Source organism: Tyto alba, unplaced genomic scaffold (assembly GCF_018691265.1).
Source record: "Tyto alba isolate M040663 unplaced genomic scaffold, T.alba_DEE_v4.0 Super-Scaffold_2, whole genome shotgun sequence".
Taxonomy (NCBI): domain Eukaryota; kingdom Metazoa; phylum Chordata; class Aves; order Strigiformes; family Tytonidae; genus Tyto; species Tyto alba.
The window spans coordinates 38,412,227-38,437,317 of record NW_024881282.1 but is presented as its reverse complement, the minus strand read 5'-3'; the positions used below and the strand labels follow the sequence as shown (position 1 = coordinate 38,437,317).

The window sequence follows — 25,091 nt, the reverse complement described above, 5'->3', positions numbered from 1 at the left end:
CTCAGGTGATTCAAATGCTTTAAGTAATTGCTGCTTGATTATGTTTGAAGAAACACGCACACTATATACTTATACATCAAAGTTTGAAGAAACTATCATGTAAGTTAGAGCAGACATTACTTTGCTGGAGTAATTTGCAATAAATTTCAGGAAGTTGCATATTAAATTTGTTTCTTAATGCCAACGATGTACCTAGAGGACCAGAGAAGCTGAGGGAAGACAGCCTTTACCACCAGTGTCTCAGAGCTCCTCCCTCTCTCATATACTTGGCATTCTCCTCTCTCCTTTTTTAAATGTGCTTGCCTAGATGGTAACTTCCAAGGATGGTAAAACAGTGTTTGAAAAAGAGTAAGAACTGTTCTTTTTAGGAAGATAAGAAGATTCAAAGCTCTGATCATTCCAGCATCCTATGGGAGTAAGGGGTGACTCACAAAGGTTAATTTTAATCATAGAATCATTTAGGTTGGAAAAGACCTTTAAGATCATCTAGTCCAACCATAAACCTAACACTGCTAAATTCCACTAAACCACATTCCCTAAGTGCCACATCTACATGTCTTTTAAATACCTCCAGGGATGGTGAGGCAACCACTTCACTGGGAAGCATGCTCCAGTGCTTGATAACCCTTTCAGTGAAGAATTTTTTCCTAACATCCAACTTAAACCTCCTCTGGCGCAACTTGAGGCCATTTCATCTCGTCCTATCAATTGTTACTTGAGAAAAAAGACTGACACCCACCTGGCTAAAACCTCCTTCCAGATAGCTGTAGAGAGTGATAAGGTCTCCCCTCAGCCTCCTTTTCTCCAGGCTAAACATCCCCATTCCCTCAGCTGCTCCTCATGACTTGTTCTTCTGACATTTCACCAGCTTTGTTGCCCTTCTTTGGACACACTCCAGCACCTCAATGTCTCTCTTGTAGTGAGGGGTGCAAAATTTAACAGAGTATTTGAGGTGCAGCCTCACCAGTGCTGAGTACAGGGGGACAATCACTTCCATAGTCCTGCTGGCCACACTATTTCTGATACAAGTCAGGGGACTATTGGCCTTCTTGGCCACCTGGGCATACTGGTGGCTTATATTCAGCCGGCTGTTGACCAACAACCCCAGGTCCTCCTCTGCCAGAAGCTTTTCAGCCACTCTTCCCCAAGCCTGGAGCATTGTATGGGGTCGTTGTGACCCAAGTGCAGGACCCAGAACTCAGCCTTGTTGAATGTCATACCATTGGCCTCGGCCCATTGATCCAGTCTGTCCAGATCTCTCTGTAGAACCCTCCTACCCTCAAGCAGATCAACACTATAAAGCTATTCTTCTTAGCATCTCTGTATATCAGTGGGGAGAGATAAACACCGTAGGAAGCAATCCAGATAATTAACCATAGTATAACCACCTTGAATCATCCTCTGGATGATCCTTTCTTTTGCCATCCTTTATAGTTTATAAAGGGAATTTAGGGGAGGTTAGCTTCATTCAGCTGCGGGGAGACTTTCATTATATGCTTTCTTCTTCCTGTCCTTCAAAAAATGAGCTATTTGCTTTAATAACTTAATTGAATAGATTTATGCTCCAAAGTAGAGGGAAAGTATCTTGGTCAGCAACACACATGGAAGTTCAGAGGCATATGATAACTAAAACTCACAATAGTATATTGAGAGACATTATGATAAAAGATGACCTTAATTCTAGTTTAGATCTAGGAAAAAAAAAATCTAAAAAGTCATGAACTTCATCCACAGGCACGTGAGTTGATGATCAAAAAAAGTGTAGAAAGAAGACAATAAAGAATTTTCATTTTTTAAGACGTAAAGAAGGGCTTGTGAAAAATTAAATGTCCCTTCTCTCTGTTCTTTCAGCTATGCTAGCCTACCTAATAGTAGATATTATCTATACCTTCAAATCTGTTCCTACCCCTCTAGAAGCCATGGATGATTTCCCAATGACATAATGGAAAGAAGCACCAAATATGAACTAAGGAATTTCTTGCACCAAAGCAGGAATGGCTTTTATATCAAATTCAGTGGCTGCAACTGTTTAAACTGATGGATAAAATTAAAAAGTTAGCATATCTGTAGCCCTTGATACCTTTTATTGTATTTGGCATAAGTGCAAATGAAACTTCTTGCTCCATCTAAAACTTAAGCACCAAGAGCCACCAAACCAAAGGTACTCTGAATTCTTTTCAGGATGTTGAGTCTGAATTTTCTCTTATTTTTCAAGTGCCTGGATTTGACCTACTCAGGTCAGGAGTCCTATTCCAGAGTCAGTGCCTTTGACCTTTACACATTCCTTTATGAAAAACTTTTTGTAATAAGCTCTTGTTTGCCATTGCCTGAATGGGAAGTGAGACCTTTGAAATCAATTTCAGACAGAGGGCCTGCTGGTCAGAGATAAGTATCTTGTTCTGCCAGACCGCACAATGCTTCAAACCAATTTCTTGTCCATTTCTGACAGATTTCCCCCAATTCAAACAGAAAAAAAATAACAGTAAATACTTTTCTAAGCTACAGATTTTCTCAGTGAATATTACATCATTACAGTTAGATACTACTGATTGGTGGGAATTAAATATATACTGACTAGACTAAAATAAAAATTCTGAGAATGTAGAACTGGTTTGTTTACTATGCTCTTGAACACCACAATCCAATAGTATATCAGGTGGCAGAAATATTTATCTATATAGGTATCTATATCTATACAAATACTTAAACAACTGTTTAACAGCTTCTTCTTCCAACTCAAGGCAAAAGGGAGTGTTTTCCCAAGAAGTACAGGCCTCCAAAAAGAGCATGATGCAACGCTTTTAAATCAGAAGGATATATATTGGTCTGGTTTATGCTAATTTTACAGAAGGGTATTCCTGTTAATTTCAGTGCAGGTACTTCACTTTTGATCAGTTTAAGCAAGTTTTAATGATCCACTTGGGGGAGCTAAAGGGTAATTTGTTTCCAAATTGATTATGGCAAAATGTTTGGGATGTAAATTAAGTTACAGAAGATAATGTGAGCAGAGACTTCCATTTTTTTCAACTCAGTGCTGGTTGTTAATCTATATTCTGGAGCAAAGGGTCCCCAGTTCTTATTAAAATTCCAGCCACTTATAAAAAAAATAATCACAGTTATAAATAGCTTAGCAGCAGATACTCATAACAGCATCAATCATATTCTGACTTCAGTTATACACCTACCACACACATTGAATGCAACAGACATGTAAGGCAGAGTTCGGTCTTTACTCTTACTCTACATTTTTGTGCTAGTTAACATTAACTGTAATGTAACAGCAAAAAAAAAATTCTAACATGCAATAGTTTCGTCTTTCAGTTAATATGAAATACCTTTTTTTTCTTTTCTTTCTTTTCTTTCTTTAGATGCTGGTCTTGGGCTATACCTGCTTATGCCTCATGCACCAATTACTATGTTGAAACATGGCTTCACACCATCATTATGTTCTCCATTTCTCCAGCCTGGGACACAGTGGGAACTGTTTCCCAGTATAAAGCTATATCAGCTGCTTTATCTTATGCTTGATTGCCTATGGTGACTGGTAGCCCTTTGACTGTTCTGGGAGTTAGGCACTAATTAGAGGCAGAGGTGCAGTATCTCCTATATTGGAAAGAAGAGCACAGCCTTTTGTCTGTGAAGAGCCAATAAAATTTTATATTGGGCTTCTCTCCATGCAGGCATTGCCCTGTAGTTTAGATAAACTGACAATACAGTTGATTTTGAAAGCCACAAAAGATTCAGAGCTATAATCTATCTTTTATAAAAGGAAACAACTCAGTTTCACACACATAACTTACATGAACATTCCACTGGCAAAGCTGTACTGTCAATGTCTTCACTGTAACAGTACAAACTTAATCTCATTCCAAATTACTCTGCAGTGCCGTCCACATTAAAGTTTATGGTTGTCCATATGTGGGCATCTAATTTATCTGACTCATGTAAATAAAGTTTCAAGCACAAGTGTTAATGAAATAAAATATTTTGTTCCTTTAGCGTAATTAACTGTATTTAAGGTTTCTTATCTTACATTTCATTTAGCCAGAGCATGTGAAAAAAGTAAACTGTAAGTATCTTTACAAGAAGTACGGTTGCTAGGCACTTTAAAAAGAAAGACTTATGCTTCATAGCTATAAACTACCAAAATATATTTTTAAATGTTATTCAGCATCCTGAAGGCAGACACAATCATACTGATTGAATACCATGCTAAAGACAATGGCAAAGCAAATGGAAGCAAAGAGTACAGTCAACCCAGTCAAAGGCATGAAAGCTAGAATCATTAACAGTAGCTGACGACAGTGTTTGTAGTGCAATTTGCTTTTGTATTTTCGCTTTGATATGTAAGGACAAGTACTATAATGTGTTTAGGAAGAACTACTGCTATAAATTGATCAACTTACATTAATTAATTCAATCTCCCAGATTTTTTTCACAAGGTCCATCGATGTATAGCCATTAATTAGAAAGGATTTGGTATAGTCACCCAGTTCAATGGAATCCAGCCATTCAGCTACAGAGGTGGGGTTGTAGCCATCGTGACCAATCTGCTTCATCTGAAAAATAGGAATGAGTATTAAACGTCTTTCAGAACAGCAGTTATGTGTAGTATTTTATTTGGGTCAGAGTTACCTTATTCTCTGAACAACATTCTCTTAATGATTAACACAACATAAAACAATTTTGTGAGCAAAAGCACTAATAAAACTTAGTTTTCAATGGATCTTTTTCTTATGGCTGCTTGCCTTTTAAACCAGAGTATACTAAGACTGTAGCTGGAGTTCAATTCTTACTAGACATCAGAGAATCCATAAGTGAGGGAAAGCAAAAGGGTGAAAGAGACATTATTAATATCCTGACTGCACAAATATGTCAGATTTACACCTAAGATTTCATAGAAAGGGAAGAAATTAGGCAGAGGAATGGATCTTTTAGTATCACACTGCAAATGAAACGTGTTGCCTTGGTTATATTATTCCTAATTTATCTCTCCTAGATTATCTGACAGTTTATAATGGTTGAAGCTGCACTATAATTTTCTGCCCCCAAGAAGGCTTAAAAAAGTCTCCTTCTTCTATCTGGTCACATTTTTCATAGAACTCCTGGGAATTTAACATATTTTAGATTGCTCTCTGTCTGTAAAGTTGCTTGAGTTTGGACAATCGAACCAAATAGTATTTGAATAGAACTGACAGAATGGCATAGACAGAGGTGAACCACTTGCATTTATGTGGCAACACAAGTACAGAAAGCATAATCAAATAAATCTTGTTTTCATAACAAACTAAAAAATACCACTGGCATCTTATTTTTCTGATTTTTGTTAAGCTACTAAGAAGTAAAGAGCTGCAATTTCTCTTTCACAATTACAAGTGAAGATTTTCAAGCTAGCCATTAAAGATAAAAATGTATAAAGCCTCTACCTGCGCAGCCTGTTACACCATACTGTTTTTATGAATTTGAAAGTAATTTGCAATGGTGGTAGAAGTAGAATGAAGTAGAAAAAATTATGCAATAGCCTCAATTTTCAACAGTATTATACGCATATCCCCTTTCTATAGAAGCATTAACTATTGCTAACTTGATAATACACTGAACTGGTAAACTGTTAAGAAGCTTTAGAGGTTTAGAAACCTTGTGTTTTGCAAAGGATCTCCTGACTCTGCAAGGGTGACACTGTGCCTTGTGAAAGGCAGCCTCCTATTTCTGCCTGCTTATGTACATTCCTACTTTCTGAGAAACAAGGAAAGTGTGACAGAAACATAATGCTTTGAGCTTGAGTTTTAAGTGAGTGACAAAGTAATTTAAAAAGGAGAGAATTCTGATCTTAATATCTTGCCTGAACCAATTTATTTCTCACAGTTTATTCCAAATACAATTTGAATTAAAAGCAGAGAAAAAAATTAAAAGTCTGCATTTGAAAGTCGCAGTGGTGTTTGTCAGTCTGTCTGTTCAAATGCAGAAAGCCAGCAATGTCATGATCTTGCTCTTGGTTTCCAGAGAGCAGTGAAGAAGGCAAACTGCATCGTGGATATGACAGTTTACTCTTTGGCCTTCTACTGCAGATGTTGGATATAAAATATTAATGGAAATATTTAAATGATGTAATGAAATCATTATCTTAAATCACAAAAGAGAAACAACAGAAATCACATAATTAACAATGGGAATCATAGCCTTTCAGGTCACTTCTAGAGTTCAGTTTTGTTGTTGAACTTGACATTTTGGAATTTAGTTTCATCCTAATTTAGAATGAAATGCTTAGATGTAAAAAGCATGGGAAATTATTCTTTCATCATCGTTCAGACTTACTTGAAATATTAGATTTGATAGACAGTAGCCTGTCCAGCAGACTGCAAAAACTTTGCAGGACCCTGGGAACTCTGATTAGTAGGAAGCTTATTTCAGGAGCTGATTTGAAATGAGGTATGCTTAAACAACAGACACTTGAAAGAAAGGACCTGATAAAGTGAAGAAGAAAAATCAAATACAGAGAAGACACGAAGATGTACAGGGCCCACGGGGAACACATGACTTTTGAAAGATATAAGGTGTTTTTGTTTCCTTTCTCTAACAAAGAAAAGCGAAGCACCTTCAAAACAATGTTGACATTTCCAGATGGGCCACGTTAAGCAAATTATTTCTTTTGTTTATTATTATTTGATCTTTATGTTTAATAAATCCTGATTTTAACATGATTTTTTTTTTTTTTTTGACCTGCTCATTGAGAAAACTCATGCAGTCTGGTTCATAATTCTGGAAACCCATCAGTATCTATGGACAGCAAACAGCATGGGAAGTTTCTGAATTCTCAATTCCCACTGGAGATCTCCATCAAAAGGGTTATTAAAATAAATGCCATTCTACTAGGGTGTGTTGCAAAGGGCTGCAGGCAAGCAAACACTGGTGAACAATCCAATAAGCAAGAGGCCAAGATCAAGTGAAATATATGTGATTTGGTGCCCATAGACAAAATTGTCATTGGGTCACTCAGTAGCCTACATGAAAATACACTGGCCTGCTGTTGGGCAGCAGCAGGCTCTGCAAACATTTTCTTTCTCACTGTCCTAGAGATTTGTCTGCCTGTTTTCAAGGCCATGCTGGGGATGGTACAGCTGTGCAGCCTTGGATCAGACCCATGTGAAAAAGAGCAGTGAGAAGCCTGGTCAGGGCCACCCCACCTTCTGCAGGAGCTGCATGTGAGCTCAGGTCCACGTCCCTGACACTTGCCTGAGCTATGCCATAGGTACATCTGTGCCTGGCCATGCACCTTGCTGATCCTCACCCACCGACTCACCCTTCTGAATCGACCTTGTCCCATCCTTGTCCCTGTGGATTTGCACTGGGATGGGGCTGCTCCTGGTCACTGCCACCGTCCCAGCCCCACTCGCCTTGTGCCGGTGCTCCCTGCCTGCCCCACTGTCCCCTCAGCTCCCAGCTCACCTGCCCTGGTGGGACAGCCCCCTCCTGCTCCTCCTATCACAGAATATTAATCTCAGAACTAGAATATTTGCTAGCAGTTTCAGCACAAAAGCAGTATTTTCTTTTGTCATGAACCAAGAACCACTCTTATCTAAAAGAGATTTTCTAAAATGTGTCTAACATATGAAAATTAATAAAATTTCAGTATCCATCCTCATGTACAGAAAGTTTTGTTCTGTCTGTTAATCACATCAACTAGCTTATTAACTGTCATTCATAGCTGGCTGAGTGCTTTTTTTTTTTTTTTCCAAATATTTATTGACAGACAGATTGGTTATCTAGATGTGATAGTATCATTAACAGTATCTGCTTTTCTAATAAAAAGTTATGGAGTTTTTAAATTAAAAAAAAACCACTTTGAAATATCTGTCTCGATGTGCTGCCCCTTTACTTCATTATAGCTCCAGTTTAGTTGCATCTTATCCCAGTCCTCATTAATAGGTCATGGCTCTTGGACTGCTTATATTTTTTTTTTCTATACTGCACCATGATCTTAGACTCTTCTCACAGATCATTTACGCCTTGTAGACTTCCTTGCTGATACTATTTGCTGATTAGTTTTTTTTGAAAGAAAAAAACCCTTCTATCTACTGACTGTATTTCCATGTATAATATTTCAATTATTTTGCACCACCTACAATATATCTACCAGTGGTGTCAAACATCTAAGCAGCTACGTGCACACTGTTTGACTCAGAGCAGTATAAAATCTCTAAGCTTCAAGTCTGACAGCCTTTCAAATATTAACTGCCCATAAATAGGGGCAGTATTGCTCTTCCACAGACACTACTACCAGTTCATTCTGTTGTTATCTTTAAAGAACAATATCAATGTTAGCGGTTTCATTGCAGATGATTTTAGAATGCCAACTATGGAAAAGTCCAGGAATGAAGCCCATAGGATTTAGAGAAAAAGAGATGTTTAAGACAATATGATATAAATGAAACATGGAAGAAGACACAAACCATAGGAGAATTCTCTCCTAGGTTCTATTGATCTATCCCTAGTATCGCTTCCTTTGAAATGAATAGAACGTGGAAGCCAGAAAGAGCTGTTTCTCATACTAAAATAGTAATGTCAAGTAGCTTCCTAATGGGTTGAGAAATACTTTACAAGAGATCGTCTGTACATCAGTCTTTTTACAGGTGCATCACTGCTATATCTATACAGTATTTTACATTAGGATAGAAGGTACTTGAGTTTTTGTCTCTGAAAGGTAGCCAAATAAACACGAACGGAGCTTCAAAGTAATCACATATGCACCAGAAGCATCAAGGTGAATTCAGTAACATGGACTACTACCAGTTTTCTCTGATATTCTCAGACAGATGGGGAGCTAATGCTATTTTCTTCACAGGTAATACCACTATCTGGTGGATCTCAACACTGTGTGTATTAAAATCAAGCTTTTTATCCGCTGTATAATGAGAAAGCAGCAACTTAACTTTCACAGCTTTTTAAATGATAGCTATCATTATGGTGAATTTATGCTTGTGTTGATTTGCAAGAAAGATCTTTCTATCAAGCTTTCTTTTAAACTGCTCTCCTATCAGAGATTTAAGGAGCACTTTTGAGAACTTGTATGAAACTATCAACTACCAATCTGGGTAATTCTGGATGATCGTAATGGGGGGGGGGGGGGAGAGGTATGTCATATCAGTTCTTTTTTTCTTGTCTTTGTGAGTTGTCTTTTATATATTATGTACTTTACGAACATGATCAGTTGGACTCATGTTGTTGGAAATCATTCCTCCTCTGGAGCGGTGAAAGAAAAGGCTCAGGAGAGTGACACTTCCGAAGACCACAGGGCTTGGGCTTGGCTGGCATGGGGGCAGCATGTGGAGCTGGTGCCTGCAGCGCCTGCCTGTGCAGAAATTGAGCCTGTGGTCAGGGGCAGAGGCAGCTCTCATGGGCGATGGGCACAACTCCCTAAAGACATGAGCAGACTTCGCATTTGCTGCTGTTGAGAAAGGCACTGAGTGAAAACAGGGACCTGCCTGCAAAGACACAGTGAGTGAGGAAGAGCTGTTAATAAATCTTGTGGGTTTCTATTCTGTCTACCTTGTCACATATTTAAAAAGTTAACTATTCAAGCTCGTTTTCTATTAATGTTTGACTTTTTTTTTTTTTTTTTTTTTCCGTTAATCAAAAGCCTTCTGTCTTCCTGTGGAAGACATTTATAAAAAGAGAGTACAGGCGCATTCTCTTCACAGCGCTGCTTGATTCAGGATCCTGCCCTAATGACAAATCTAGAATACCACAAACTGAGTTCAGAGTTTCCTGCCTAAGATTGCCAGCATTGCAATAGGCACTCTTTCTATGTTTTTTTGCAGCTGGAATTTGTCTTCTAAATTTAAAGGAAAATAGATGCACACACACTTTTTTTTTTTTTTTTTTCTGGAAAAATTTAAACAAGTCCACATCCAGAAGACTGAAAAAACCTCCTAGTTCTTCATCAGACACAGTGTCTGTCACTAGCGAAGAACATGTCTCATTCATTGTTACTGAGGATGACATATGGAACAGTTCAGGACACTTTCACTGCGTATGATGTAAACTCCAGACCACCTAAATCTAGGATTTGTAGACTAAGTGGAAGCTATGGTTTTTGATCACAGGAGTTCCTACGAGTAAAACTTCTAAAAGCAGTCCTCTGGATATTTGTTGGTACTTCAGTGCATAGAGCTAGACCTTTACAGGAATGCTTTCAAAAACTGGATATTAGCACAGACTGACATTGCCAAAATCAAATTCATCCTTTTCTGGATCCTGAGTAGCTCTGTTTTACTTTAAATAACACGGTATCAACTGTACCTGTAGTTTTTTATCCCACTCAGGGGTTGAATTAGTGGCAATCTTTTTGGCCCAACAGTACTATGGTTTGGTGCCACAGATTTAAAAGTAATCTGATGATTGTCTCTACTTCACATTGGTTTGCTTTGCAGACTAGTTTGGGAATGCAGTATCCAGCTTTCTGTTTGGAGGAAAGTAAACCAGATCAGCACTGGTCATGCACCAAACACATTTTCAACCCCTAATAGGAACACAAAGATCTGAATCAAGTGGTTGACAACCTTACCACCAAGTTCTTCAATGGGAGAGAACACAAATAAGCATATGGACCAAAATGGCGGATGTATACCTTTGTATTTGCTGACAACTGCACTTAACTCTTCATGACTCGTATCCTTTCCCTCCTTGATACTTCTGGATTAATTGCCTTACTTTCTGTTGTCTTGCTCAGAACTCTGCTGAATTTCTTCTTACTTCTATAATGATTTTATTATCATCCACTTTTTACTAATTCTATTTTTTTGTGATCAAAAAACCCATCAATCTCTTCAGCTTCACAGAAGATCCCGTAGGGTGCTAACTAGAGCCCCAAGGAAATGATGCTGTTCATCAACCTGTGCTGTAAGAAAGTTGAAAGCTTACTGATAGCAGGATAACCTGGCGTCAGTATCAGAAGGCTGGTGGCCTCGTGACTGCTGTGAGGAGTCCTGAGGTGTCTAACTATGCTTCCTTGCAGTAACCGGTGGGCCAGCTGGAGAAGCAACCAGAGACAGATGAAGGAGGCAGGGCCAATCCTGAGGAAGAAATACTGCCTCCATGGATAAGCACTCTTATGTATCTCATTTGCAGACCTTTTCTAGGTGTTTGAGTTGCAACAGATTGTGGTGACTACTGGAACCTCTTCTTTTCTTCCCACACCTGCAAGTGCTGTTCCTGCATGTTTTGTTAGGCCACACTGGCCAGTTTCTGTCATTGCTAGTCCATGGTGGTCTGTGCCAGCTCTCAGCAAAATGTTTGTGTCATTAATCACTATGAATTTTAGCTTTTGTTTAGTGCTGGATGTCTTCCTAACAAGTGTGTTCTCTGGGGCTGGGCAGCAACAATTATGAGCCATGGGCTGTTCGTGGCACCCCTGGAGGACACCTTGGTGCCTCTCTGGAGACCTTTGAACCTCTGCATGTGAGACAGCTATAGAGAACTTGACCATGGCATGCTGCCAAGCAGAGATCATTTTTGAGACTGAAGAGGTACAGCTGGGGACCTTCTGGAGGACAACACCTTGAATACAATGTACTAGCTGCCCATCTTAAGACTGAAAAGGGAGAGTCGTTCTCTGAATGGAGTGTTTCAACCAAAGGCATGGGCACAGGGGAGATGAATAACTTCTCTTGATAAATGAAAAATGGGAGAGGATTTGACATAAGTTCTTATCTCACTGGAGGAGAGGGAGTAGGACATAGACAAGTGTTTTTTGGTGAGAGGGAACATAGAAAAGTACCCTCTGATCTATCCAGGCCTGACTCTCTAGCTGTCTTCAAATCTCCTCCCTCACCAAGTCATGGCAGTCACTTAACATAGGCCTTCATTCCTCCCATATCACAAACCATCTTCTAGCAGCTCCAACTGCATTTTTTTAATATTGGAATGGCCTGAAGAGATTCCAGATGGCACTGGAGACAGAAGTTAACAGCCACACCAGTACGCAGAATAAACTCTATCAACCCAGTGCCACTGATGAGTGAATGGGTGGCAAGTAAGCCTCAGAGGCCATAAAGACATCTCAAATTCTTTTGTGTGGAGATGGGAATGGGGATAGTAATTCAATGACACAAGGAAACAGAGATCCATTTCTTTGCAATCTTCCCATTACATTTGAAACTGCAAAAGACATTCAGTGTTAACCACATTTTCCTTGTCTTACTCCAGTCACTTCTGGTTGGTCTTCCCTTCATCTGGGAAGGTGCAGCGGCCTGGAGACAAGTGCCATCCTTGATGGTCTGAGAAGATTCAAAGAGAACAGAAGGCCATGCTAAGGGTTTTGAAGAAACTGGTCTTTGTTATTTCAGTCTGTTAAAAAGTTAAAAAGACTTAACTGTGTCCTCGCAGGGGCTATGCAGAACATAGAATCTTGCAGGCAGATGGCAAAAGCCATAGTTTCCCTCCACACAGCATGTGATAGAGTTACAGTTAAACTGGGTACTTGCTCCATTTCTGGTTATATATGGTCTCATGACCTGGTGATCCAGAGGGTGCATAGCATTTTGCATGAGGCAGGTGGTATTCAAATGCTGCTAACACTATTGCTGCCCATAGAGAAGATGCTAGTGTTCCTTCTGAATCCAGCACTGGCATTATGGACCATGTGGGTATTGGAAGTCTTTCTGATGACCTGAAAATATGTTTATAAATATGCCTCAATGAGTAAAGGTGTGGGACAACTGAGTGGTAGTCTTTGTAGCTTTTAGCTGCCTGTGGACAGGTAGCAGATAGGAAAGTCAGTGACCCTTATGAAGCTCATGAATATGTGAAGGGTGAAGGCCTGGGGCAGAACAGCTGCACTAGCAAAGACTACCAGAAAGCAACTGTCCATATCTACTTTCTCAGACAAAAGGATCTGCAGAAAGTCTAACTCAGATCATTCAGGCTGTCATCCTAGTCTAGTTGCCATAGAAAGAGAAGAGTGCTTCCGCTCATTTAGCCTATTTCCTTTCCTGCTGAATATTCTCAGAGCAGCCAGTAGGCAATGCTGAGTCAACCACAAATAAGAAAGTATAAAAGAAGCAGGAAGAGAAATAAGACTTACTGTATGGTTAGTGGCAGCAGGACCAGTGACATGCTACTGTTATCTACATGATACAGAGAAATGACAGCATGTCATGTCTCGAGTGGCTCACTGATAGGCTCAGTTAAGAAAGAAAATGTTTGTGAGATGACTTTCTTCAGGTAGTTTTGAAGCACATGCATGGAGGGGACATTTGGTCTGTGGGATCAGTCTAAAGTTAGTCTGAAGTAAACACTCTGTATCTAACCATCTTGTTTTACTGATCCATTCAAATTTTGCTGCATTACCTAAATAATGTAGACTACATAATTGTGTTTGAGTTGGAAAAATCATGTGTTATGTTGGATTCTAACGCTTTTTTTCTGTCCTTATGGTTAAAGGTCTTCTAAGCAGTCTAATGAGCAAGTGAGTGGCCTCCTTCCAAACCAGGCAAGTAGCTCCCAAAGGCATTAGAAGGAGGGAAAACAGCAGGGTAGAAAGCAGTTCCCTTGAATCTTGTTTTTCATCTTCACTTCCAGCAGACCAGAACCAAGAATTCACAGCCAAAAAGGGTCATAAATATTATGATACTGCTTTGCAGCATCTCCTAGTTTGGACACCATCTTTAGGAATGGAAGTTGGAATGATCTACCTTTTAGTTGTGTTAAATGGGAGAGATTAAACACCAGGATTCAAATCAGCTTCCTAAGCTCTGCGATGTCTAAGCCAAGAGCAATATAGCAATAGCAAACATATGATGCGGTCTTTCTCTGTCACATACACAGAATAGTTCATGTGCACATGCACACTAGTTCTGTTTTCCTAAATTCCAGACTTCCTGTACTTTCACCAAAGAGTGTTACATATGAGTAATAGATCCAGCACTTTTTGGAAGCACAGCTTTACTGCTCGTATAACACTATGTGCAGAGAGCATGTGCTCATAGTCTGTTCATATCCTACTTCTTGTCTGGTTCTGCAAAGCGCCCAGGAAAGAGCTGGCTGCCTGCACACCACCGCTACAAGATTTCCAAACTTGCTTTGTGCTGAGACCTCTCCATGCAGGAAGGAACAAGCTGCATACTTTAAGAATAGCTCTGAAGCCAGGAGAAAGCTGCTTTCAGCTAACATCTTTCTTCCATCTGTCAAATGAGAGAATGTGTTCCCGTTATGTGCTGGGAGGAGCCATACACTGAGCATCCCACACAAAAACAATCCTTTTTCTTATCTAATTTCTCAGATAAGCCAGGATAATTCTTATTTTCAAAAACATTTTATCTTTTGACAAACCCATTAAGAAGACACTTGCACACAGGTTTTGGATGCCGAAATAACTTGACAATGCTCCTTAGGTTCCTATGTCACTCAAATGTGACTAAAATTGTTCGTCATGACTGCTACTGTTTTCTTAGTCAATTAAGCATATCCTGCACACAATTCGTTTCTCAATATCATTTTTTTTCTCAAGTCCTTGTACTTGCAACTTCAGTATCTTTTTAGACATTGTCTCAACCTCTTGACATGTCTGAACTTCCTCTTAATAAAACACATAAAATCCTTCTCCAAAAGTTTTGTTGATTTCTTTTCATACAAAAAAATATTAAATATCAAACTCTGCTATGAAATTTCCTCTAAGACTGATGTCATGTATAAAATCTTTCCATTTCAAGAATTAACTTTACAAATGATATTTCTACTGGAGTGTCTTAACCTTATCTAATAATAATAAGCCATAAAGTGCTCTAGTTAATATTAATGTGAAATCTGAATAACTCACATTAGTATAAGATGAAAATTTGGGCTACTAGCTCTAATGCAACAAAAATAAAGAGTACTTTGAAAAGCAGAAATCTAACTGAAAGATTTCAACTCTGCCTATCTCTTACAAACATACCAGTTTACCCTCTTAGGAAATGCTCTTCTCAAATACAGAGTCATCAGGGAAAAATATTTTGAAAAATGTGGGTAAGCATACCTTTTTTTACTGGTTAAACACTGCATAAGAAACTACAATGATTAATTCATCTATATTTGGATAGAGTTTTTTCCTATTTAAAACTACTTCAAGCTCTAAAAAGCAGTTCCTAAACAGGCTACTGGTGTTTGAAATACAGAAATTCATCACTCTTTAGGAAGCCAACAATTATGAGCAAAAAAAGACAGTTTTTCTTTTCAGCCCTGTTGCATTTTCAGGCTGCAGAGATGAATATTGATGAGAATAACGAAAAGATCTTTTACAAATGAGTATTTAAAAACCTTGACAAGAGATTTGTTGCTTGATTTTTACCCTCTAAGCTTATTCAATATTGCCTGAGTATATGGCTCTAGGGAAGTGTTGTTCCAGAGGTATTTTTTAAAGCAGTCAACTTCCACCTCAAAATGTGAGTTAAAAAGTATCACAAGTAAGGAAACATTAATAGTAGAACTAAAAATAACATAATTAGCAATGATATTAAGTACTAAAACACAAGGAGTCATCAAGTTTTAAATTAAATGAGGAACAGAAAAGATGTACATATTCAAAACAAACAAACTAAAAGAAGTGTTATCTAATGAGATTCAAATTAGTGGGATTCCAATTATGGTTTCAGATCTTAAAATATTGAGATGGCATGCAATATTTTGAATGCATGATGACAGAGCTGAATTTATCAACAAACAAACAGATATACAGAAATGTTTCATGGTTGCTTGAAGAATGTGAAAGATTTTTAGATATTCAGCAAGCTGTTGCAAATAGAGTAAGGGTGATTTACATTAGATAAAACTTACCATGATCCCAATTTTTGGGCCCCATAACTATTCCAACAGCTGTGCCTTTAAAAGAGCTCAATTTTGAATAGGAAATTAGGTATTTTTACTATGTAAGCTCTCTTGCATTTCTGAGTCATTTAAGTGAAGAAATGTGATGCACAGCTTCAGCTTTGACTGCCTTTGTTATGGTGTAACATTCTCGCATCAAAGACATGTTAAAAACATGGTCCTTAAGGACTGTTTTTAATAGCTTAACAGGGAAGCTGCTAAAGACTACCTCACCATTATTCAAGCCATTCTGTGTTACTTAATTTTGTTCAGTTCAGAAGGTGTCAATTCTTCTAAGTAACTGCATAACCATCTTGTTCTCAGCTGGTTTCAAGAATATCTCTAGATCTTGATGCTGTCCTTCTTTCTTACATTAAGCACATTTTAAAAAGACTTCAGCTGGAGTTTTATGACAGAATCTGGTCTCAGCATTAGTATACTCTCCAAAAGCAGACATTATTAACAATGTTTTAATAAACACCAGTTATTGAGTGCAGATAGCACTAAAATTATGATATATTAACAATCCAATAATTAATTTTGAAAAATTTAAACAAGAATACAAGAAAACTGATCTCTCTAAGAAGTATGAAAACCAGAAAAAATATTTCATCAGATAAGAGCAGGGACTAAGATTACAAAATTTTGTTCGAATGATAGCATTTCTGAAAAAATTATAAATTCATAGTTAAACTTTAAAAATCTATTGTAATTCATCAAATGCTACATTTATATACCCCAAATGCTACATTTATATACCCCACTCCTTGTACCACTTATCTCACTTGTTTAATATGGTATGTGGAATATTATTGTCTTTAATAATCTCTGGTGTTTCAGTGCACAGACTCGTAGTATATATGGACTAACACATCCAGATAGAGAAATCGTTCACAACTTCTAATTTTTCCCATACAAAAGAAACCCTTGTTCTCTTTTACAAGTGATCCATACAGTAAGCTTTGATGCATCAAAAAGCCTCTTCCAGCAATGTCAACCTCGTGTTCAAGACTGAAAAGTCCTTTAGTAACTCTTCTCATTCTCCATTACCATCAAACTGCAAGCAGATTGATGTCTATTTACCTCAATTATTCTACACATGCTGCTCTCAGAACACTCCATGCACTGTATACGAGATGTTATTCCTGCCCTAATATCTTGCACTAAGTATCTGCATCACATGTAGCAGCCTTCTGAACCTTACTAGTGTCCACTTCTCATTCATTCTCCTTACACAGCTTTTCAAAATCAAATAGTAAGTTTTCATGCTAGGCTCACTATCTCTCTTGTTTGGAATGCCTCCACTGATATAATCTGGTACACAAAATATAAGAACAATCCCTTTATATCACTGATTTTAAAATCTATACTTTAAATCAGCTTGCACCAAAAATTATTGGGCAAATGACTGCAAGTTATTCTGTCCACAGCCGAGAAGCAAAATTCATGTACACAGCAGCAAATCAAATATGAAGCCTGCAGGAAGTCTCTGCATCTTACATGAAAGGCAGGTATTAGGAAAACAATGCTTCATCCAAGGCTTCTAAGAATACTTATGTAAGGGGCAAAGTATTTCCAGGCCAACTGCTATGTAAAGACAAACATCTGAGACTCACTGACAGCCTTATTTACATATATGTAACGACAGTCTATAAACAGATTGAAAAACTAAAAATAATTAAAATAAATTCTAAACAGACGTGACTTCAAATTACAGATTTTACTCTCCTTCGCTTTGTCAATTACATCATACAAAGTGAGTCTAATACAATGACATTGCTTTATGCCACATTTGCATATGCAAAAAACACGTCTACAGAAACAGTCGATAGTTATGTTTATCTCCATTCAGAAAAGTGTTTTAAATAACACAGAAGCTGTAGGTGTTAGTTCCCTCACTTGGATAATAACAGAAACTATACCTTTGGGAGAAGCTGGATTGCTTGTAGTATTCTCTGTCTGTGTCCAGAATTAAGGATTCCTATTTCCAAGAGATCCTGGTCCTCCATTACATTGCTTCCCTAAAAATGGGAAAAAAAAAAAAAAAAAAAAGTGGAATAAAAATGAAAAAATAATAGATGCCTTCAATATCCTGAAACAAGCCCTTCTGCTGCATTTAAGAAAGAACACTTTGCTTAACTTATAGTATCTGACAAGAATCATAAATTACTGATGATTGCATTCATTTTCATGATGACAAAATATAGTGGAAGGTGCTTGAACTCATGGACAATTATACTGCTGGAAGCTCTGCCAGTGGAGAAATTGTAGCTTTCACTCAAGCCAAATACCAGAAGTGAACCTTCTTTCATTTGACTGGAACCAAGGACATGACTACAGAAATTTTCAGAAACTCTAGATTTTTCAACTCCCCTTCTCCCTCACCCAACTATACATGATGTTAATTTTTCTCCAGACTGGAAAATACTTAACACAGAAGAAGAAGAGCAAAGTAGATGAGGATGAAATTATTTAGCTCCTTGTTAGTAAAATGGTGAAGGGAAGGAGTGGTATCAACAAAACCCATACAGTCCCCATCCCCATAAATTTAACTCTACTAGTGCAATCCTAACTTTACCTGTCACTGCTCTTATTTCCCTGCTTGTGGGCAGGTCAGATATTTCCTAACATACAAACAGCTGAAAAAGACCATCTGTTCAAACAATGCACAAAGTAATTGCCCAGAGAAGTCTGTAAAATAACCCTCCACAATTTAAGCCTCTATTCTTAGGAGCTGCTAGCAGTAGGAGAGGACTTATAGGTACACAAACAGGGTAATACAACTTCCAAGTCCAAGGAGTCTGACAACACCTAGGTAGTAAGTTCAGCATCTGAAGGTTAAGGTACTTGATTAGCTGGCAGTGACTACTTGGAATCACGGGAGGCACAACAGTAGCTCTAAAAGGGAACTGCAGCAAGGAATCAAATCAAGGTGGTTCAACACAGACTGGCAATCTTGTATTCCTTATAGACTACCTCATTTCAGACAAAAACTCAGCTTTTTAAAAATTTATTTTATTTTAAAAAAGTTTATAACTATTACAGTTGCAACTAAAAACTGCAAAAAACAGATGACCTGTCTTGAACTCTTACCCTTGTTGGAGTCTCATGACACTGATTTGCTAGAAGCAAAAATTCTTATCATTCGTACTCATTTAACATCATAATGAAATGGACTTTATGTGTGTAAATCCATGAAAACTTCATCTCCACCTTTCCATTTGGCTTGCTGCTTCTGACTCAGTAGAGCTCTTAAGCAGCAACAAAATGAAAAGCTAACAGGCATATAACAGAACATGCTTACAAACTTTGCTGAATCAGGGCTTAATAATGGATATGAATTCTTTCTGAATATCAAATCTCCTGTCCCACAGCAACGTAGCTTTCTTTCAAAAAGCATGCTGGAATATGCAATACTTCACCCTGTTCAGCTGCTAAATCTTCACTATTTTCTGATGGACTGATTAGTTTACAGATGTACTCTTGAGGACTCTCAAGTGCTACTCTGCAGAGTATCCTGCAAAATATAGGGGATGTCTTTTTAGGGTAATCATGGAAAGTTTGGAAAGCTATTACATTTCACACTAAGTGGTATGATTTAAGACTACAAGTCTGCAAATCATACCTTGAAAGGATTTGTGTGCAGCATTCAGAACAGGGGCGGGCAGAGACCTGCTCTAAAGGGAGAATCTGTGCAGTCATGCTGGTTTAAATAGATCGCATGGTGTAAGAGTGCATGCAGCACAGGCTGTGCCAACAGTGATGGTGATGAGGTGGGGTTAATACCCCCTTCACCTCTCTAGTAAACCCATACAAAATATAATTTACCCTTTCTTCCTTACTCCTTTAAATAACCTAAGGGAGGCTGTAAACTTACAGTAAGAAGTAGGGAAAAAAACCTTCCATTTAGGGCTGGATTCTCCAGCTGCTGGAAATAGCATGAATGGATTTAAGGAAACTGAGCCAACTGAGGATCCAGTCCAAAACAAAGGCTATGCATTTTTGTTCATTTTAATAAATGCAGATATTTTGTTTACAGCTATAGCTTTCGGTTCATTTCACTGTTTTTTCAGGTTTCACCTTTAATCACTGCATGATGTTTACACACAATCGTGGTGTACTCATCACTGAGCTACTACACACTGTTTACTGGTGTCATTAACCTTGGCATCCAACTTCAAATATTACAGTGTTTAAAACCCAATTTAGCTAGCACTGAGGCACAGGAAAAATCCTGTCTATTTGCACATAGTTGCTGCATAGCAGAGAAAGCATTTTTATTAATTCTTTACTATTGTTTTTTTTCTTACATATTAGCTCATACATTTTGGTTCTTTGTAACTGGTATTATATATTTTTAAAGTACATCAAGGTTACGAAAACAAATATTTAAAACTCAGGAAAGATTGGAATTCATGTTGCCTCCTTGTCCCCAGTTTAAGAAGGCAACAACCTGGTTATTTTTAAATGTGCTCAGGTTTTGGAGCTTTTGCTGTGCATTACCATCAGTGTCAACAGTAGCAGACACTCATCCCTCCTGAAAAACAGACATAACTGTCTCCTCCCATGGAGCTAAACCAGCTCTTCATCTTTCCATAAGAGCAAACCAGGAAACTTTAGATAGTCACTATAATCCACTATTGCTTAACAGGGAGGAGTAGACTGATAGTAGACTTTGCAGACATACCTGTGAAGAGAAAGAGACCCCCATATTCCTATCTCCCTGGTGTCTGCTTCCATTCTCCCCTTAATCCCAGTCCCTGATTACCCTTGCGCTACTCCAGTCTCCTTCCATACGCTCCTATGATGAGAGTGAAGAAAACCTAACTTCCTTCTGCAGCAGATCAGAGACAAGAGGAGAAACTCTCTCCCTGCTCTTAGCTGCCATACACACATTTATTATAAACTGGGCCAAATTTAACCTCAATTAACTTTACAGAAATGACATGGTAAATGTAATTAAAATGAATATGAATGCAAGAGCGTCTCTTCACATCTTTTCAGCCTTAAAAATAGCTGATCTATATTATCTGAAACATTCACCAAAAAGAAATTATTCTAGTAGACACCTAGAGAATTTGAGTCCAAAGATTTAACTTTGATATTCTTATATACAAAACAGGTTCTTATAATAGGAAATATGGGACAGTAATCTCTACTGGGGTTATTATGCTTTTATTATGTAATAAAACCATAAGAGGCTTTGTGATATTGTAGTTTCTTAAGTCTATAGCAAAACTTAGTTGGAAGGAAAACTTCTCAGAATTAAAGAAATAAGAATGTATCAAAATTGTTTATACTAGGATGGATTCAGATCTCATTTGATTCAGCTTATACTGTTGAAATTCCTGACTTGTTAATGCATAAGAGACAGTCTTATTTATGAATTAAAAAGATCCTGCTTCTGAAGTTCCAGTTAGGAAAGAGTGTAGCTGACCCCTGCCCAGGATTTGTGGTTCTGCATAACCCTCGGGAATATCATCTTTTTCCCTGTAAGCACATACAGGAAGCCAATCTCCTGAGTAAGAAGGCAGTAGTTTCACAGAACAGTTGGGCTCAAGAAGGAAGGAAAAACGACTCTGCATGTGGGAGACTGGAGGCATATGAAAAACAACACAATTTTAAAAACTCAGAAGTTCTGCCAAAATCTAAGATAGTTCCTATAAATAAGTTCAGAACAAAATACATAATGGTAACCTATGAGGTAAAGATTTTACTGGCATTTATTTGGGTTGTTCCACATAAAATCACCTCTGGCACTCTCCACCTGAAGTTAACACAGTCTTTCTCAAAAATGCTGGATTAGACCTTTATACCAGTTTCCAAATATATGTAAGTACAAATATATGTATACGGAATCTTTAGGAAACAATTGAATCTGGAATATGCCAGATTTATAGCAAAAAAATTACTCTACTAAAAATAGCCTAATTTTAATACATTAAACAGCTCAAAGAACCTCTAGAATCCAATCAAAGCAAAAGACTCATAATCTTTAGACAAATTCTTTTACTATCAAAAGAGAACAACTTTAAAGATTCTTAAAAAAAAAAAAAAAAACCAAACAAAACCAAAACAATATGCTTTCTACATCCTGAAGGAACAAAAGCACTTCAAAGATTGTCCCTGAAGATAAAATATGGTGATTTGAAGAACATATTAGGATGGCAGGCATGACTGTATGTTTCTCACTGCCCCCTTCTTGTACCTATGTTTTTAATCTTCTTTCATATATTTTTTGTGCTGGAGACCTGAAGTAAAAAATTCCAATGTTTGGTTCTGTCACCTAAGTAAAATGGTACAGAAGCTTTAAAACAATTGGCAGATATATCCCTAGACTTACCTGTAAACTCAATCACTGAAGTTGGAAGAGACGGGTTGTGGGGAACTAACCACCTGCATATGCTTTTTGGTTTATTATTATTCTTTACCTTGGCTGGTAGATTGGAAACCTAATAAATATTGGAGAGAAGTTTCATAGATTTTCATTGCAAAGTTCTGGGAAAAAAACCTCAATGGAGGGGTAAATGCATATGCATTGCTTTATGTAAATAGAATAAAAACTGACTGAAAAAAAAAAAAAAAAAAAAAAAAAAGAGAAGGAACGAATTAATTTTGCACTTAAGGTTTTTTTTCTCCCTTACAGAAGAAAAGATTGTTATAGAGGATTGGGGAGATTTCTGGCTATAGGCTGGCAACATCAACTAAACCAGCCTATTCTATGCTCCGCTATGTCAGCTAGAGGAGGAAAAGTAGTAAATCTGGTGCCTAAAGCTGTGTGAGAGCTGCTACTCATGAGGTCGAGTTGAAACAATTTGCTGTGCAGCCATTAATGAGACCAAGTTCAGCTGGAGATGCCAAGTGCTACTGGAGGTGGCAAGAACTTCTGATGACTTTTTTATTTTTCTGGTGTATTGGAAATTGTTTGCCCAAGAACAGAGATGGTGTGGGTAAGGGACGAATGACTTCGGAGGTGAGTACAGTGTTGATGGGTCAGCACTGGTGCTTGCATCACTCTCATTGTGTGGGGAGCACTTTATGCTCCCTGCCCTCTCCCAGAAACCCATGTAGTAATCTGCTGCACCATCAACATAATGAGATCAGTAGGGACTCTAAATGTTACATGTGGCACCTAACACAGCGATGGGTAGGATCACGGTGTATGCATATCACAGACAAGGGCTGGTGGGGCTCCAAGTGCCTTGCCAGTATCTCTACCAATGGCTATTGCACTGAATCTCACCCTGGCTTGACTTGACACTGCAGGAGCACAGCTGGGGGGATCTGACTGGAGTTGGGGCAACAGGCCTCATACTTGGGCTTACAGGGCTGCTGGAAACATGACCTAGCACAGAAAGGAAAAAAGAGAATATGGAAAGTGGTTCACTTAGCTGGAGTATCTGAGAAAACCATAATTCCTGCCACTCAGATAAGAGAGGTGGGAGCAGGGCAGGAGCAAATGGCAATGTTCTTCCATTATACATGCCTGGAGACTGAAGCCAGATGGAGAACTGAGACCAAAGGCATCAAAGAGCTCCATTATTTCTTACCCCTTCCACCCCAAATGCATAACTGGGAAGGAATGGAGCAGGCATCTGGTACCAATGGGAAATGGGAACAAGGACTGTTATGAAGCACATCCTCAACATCTCACTTAAAACAGCCCCCTCCTCAGTCTGAATTGCTTTTCTTCTCACCCACCTAATCATAACATCCTTCCAAACTGCATCACCTTGAAATAGTTGACATCTCAACTGTCCTCTGGCTGGGAACAAATTAGAGACATCTCACAATGTGGTTATGGACACATTATAAAACCAGGACTTTTCTTTTTCACTGTCTAAATCATATGACAGAAGGTTTATAAATTTTCACCACAGAATCACTTTTCCACAAGGTAAAAGAGTTTATTTCTTAGAGCCTTGCAAGAAATTACTAGAGAAATGTAGCTTCCAATAATGAACGCTGCCTCTTATTAGTGCAAAAATTTCAGGCAATGTGTCACATGTTTCATTTCCAAACAAGCACTGGCAAACGACCAGATTTTAGCAAGCTTCAGTATGAGAGAAAAGGTTGCCTCTCACTAACATTGCCACTGTTAACATGAAAACAAGATCTGTAAGAATGATTATTGAGTGAAATGCCTAAATTGTACTTTAAGGTCAGAAAGATTTATCAGATTCCCAGAGATACTGCAGAAATTGTTATTTCACCTACAAACCTGACAAGACTATGTTAGAAAAATCCCCTGCAGAAGCATGAAATTTTGCCTTGGGGGAAAGAATTTGATTATAAAATATGTTAGGAAGAAAGGACTGAGCATGTTGCAAAATAATAATTTGACAACATTCCTCCAAAATTATTTTGCTTTTAAACTACTGATACTGATATTAATTCTCAATCCTCACCTTCCTCTATTGTCAGTCTTTACATTTATGACTTTCTTAGTAATTAAAAACACCACAAAATCAAGGAGAAAATGGAAATAAAGTTTTCCATGTTACTGTCATTTTGTCAGGAAGTAATAATAAACTACTATTGAAATTTAACCCAAAAAAGTAATTTCAAAAGTGGGGTAATAGCAATTCAGAGCCCTAATTTGCAAACTATGCATAAAGATAGAAGGCGATGTAAGTAGAGTCAGTTTAAAAAGGAGTCCCAACAGACATGAATCCAACACCACCTAAGTTTTAAAGATCTCTCTCTGGTTCGCATTCAGCTCTTACAAAAGTGAACCTGAAGTAACCAGTGCCATCAAAAGCTTTTCAAAAGCATATAGTCACAGGCCTTTCACAAAACAGTAATAGTTAATTAAAGTATGGTGATAATTAAACAACAATGATAGCTGGGACCAGGATCCTTGTAGGAGGAATTTCTGCTATTTTTATCCCCTCTTCCTTGTAGCACTGATTCATTACAACCAACACAATCGTCACACGCAAATTATCTGCACACATAAGGTGGCAATTGAAAAAATTACCTCTGATGTCACACTTGGCCCACTTAATTACTAATGCTGTTGACCCAACTCTGTCTGACTATTTAGTCATAACAATTCAATAAAATAATTATTAATACTTACCTAAATTACATCTTAATGTCTTGAATGTATATTGTGAAGATAATTTCACTTCATCTGAGTAATGAAAATTCCAGAGAGTCTATATTGTACCATTATTCAGATTACTTGAGATAAATGGTAGTTAGCTTAGATGCTAAATTTCTCAAAGGACCCACTTTAAAATCAATAT

General features: G+C 37.9%; 1 protein-coding gene across 15 annotated transcripts in view; it reads right to left on the bottom strand.

Annotated features, from left to right (window-relative positions):
* Nucleotides 1-25,091, bottom strand: part of ANKS1B (ankyrin repeat and sterile alpha motif domain containing 1B) — a 437,905-nt gene that overhangs the window by 153,368 nt on the left and 259,446 nt on the right. For all 15 annotated transcript variants that reach the window (XR_004409587.2, XM_033010256.2, XM_033010249.2 and 12 more), the window contains 2 exons: nt 17,763-17,861; nt 4,407-4,559 (listed from right to left, as the gene is read on the bottom strand). Coding sequence is in view for 14 of the 15 variants with exons in the window: in XM_033010256.2 (XP_032866147.1) it covers nt 4,407-4,559; nt 17,763-17,861 (252 nt within the window). In the remaining variant the exon portion in view is untranslated. The remainder of the gene's footprint in view (nt 1-4,406; nt 4,560-17,762; nt 17,862-25,091) is intronic.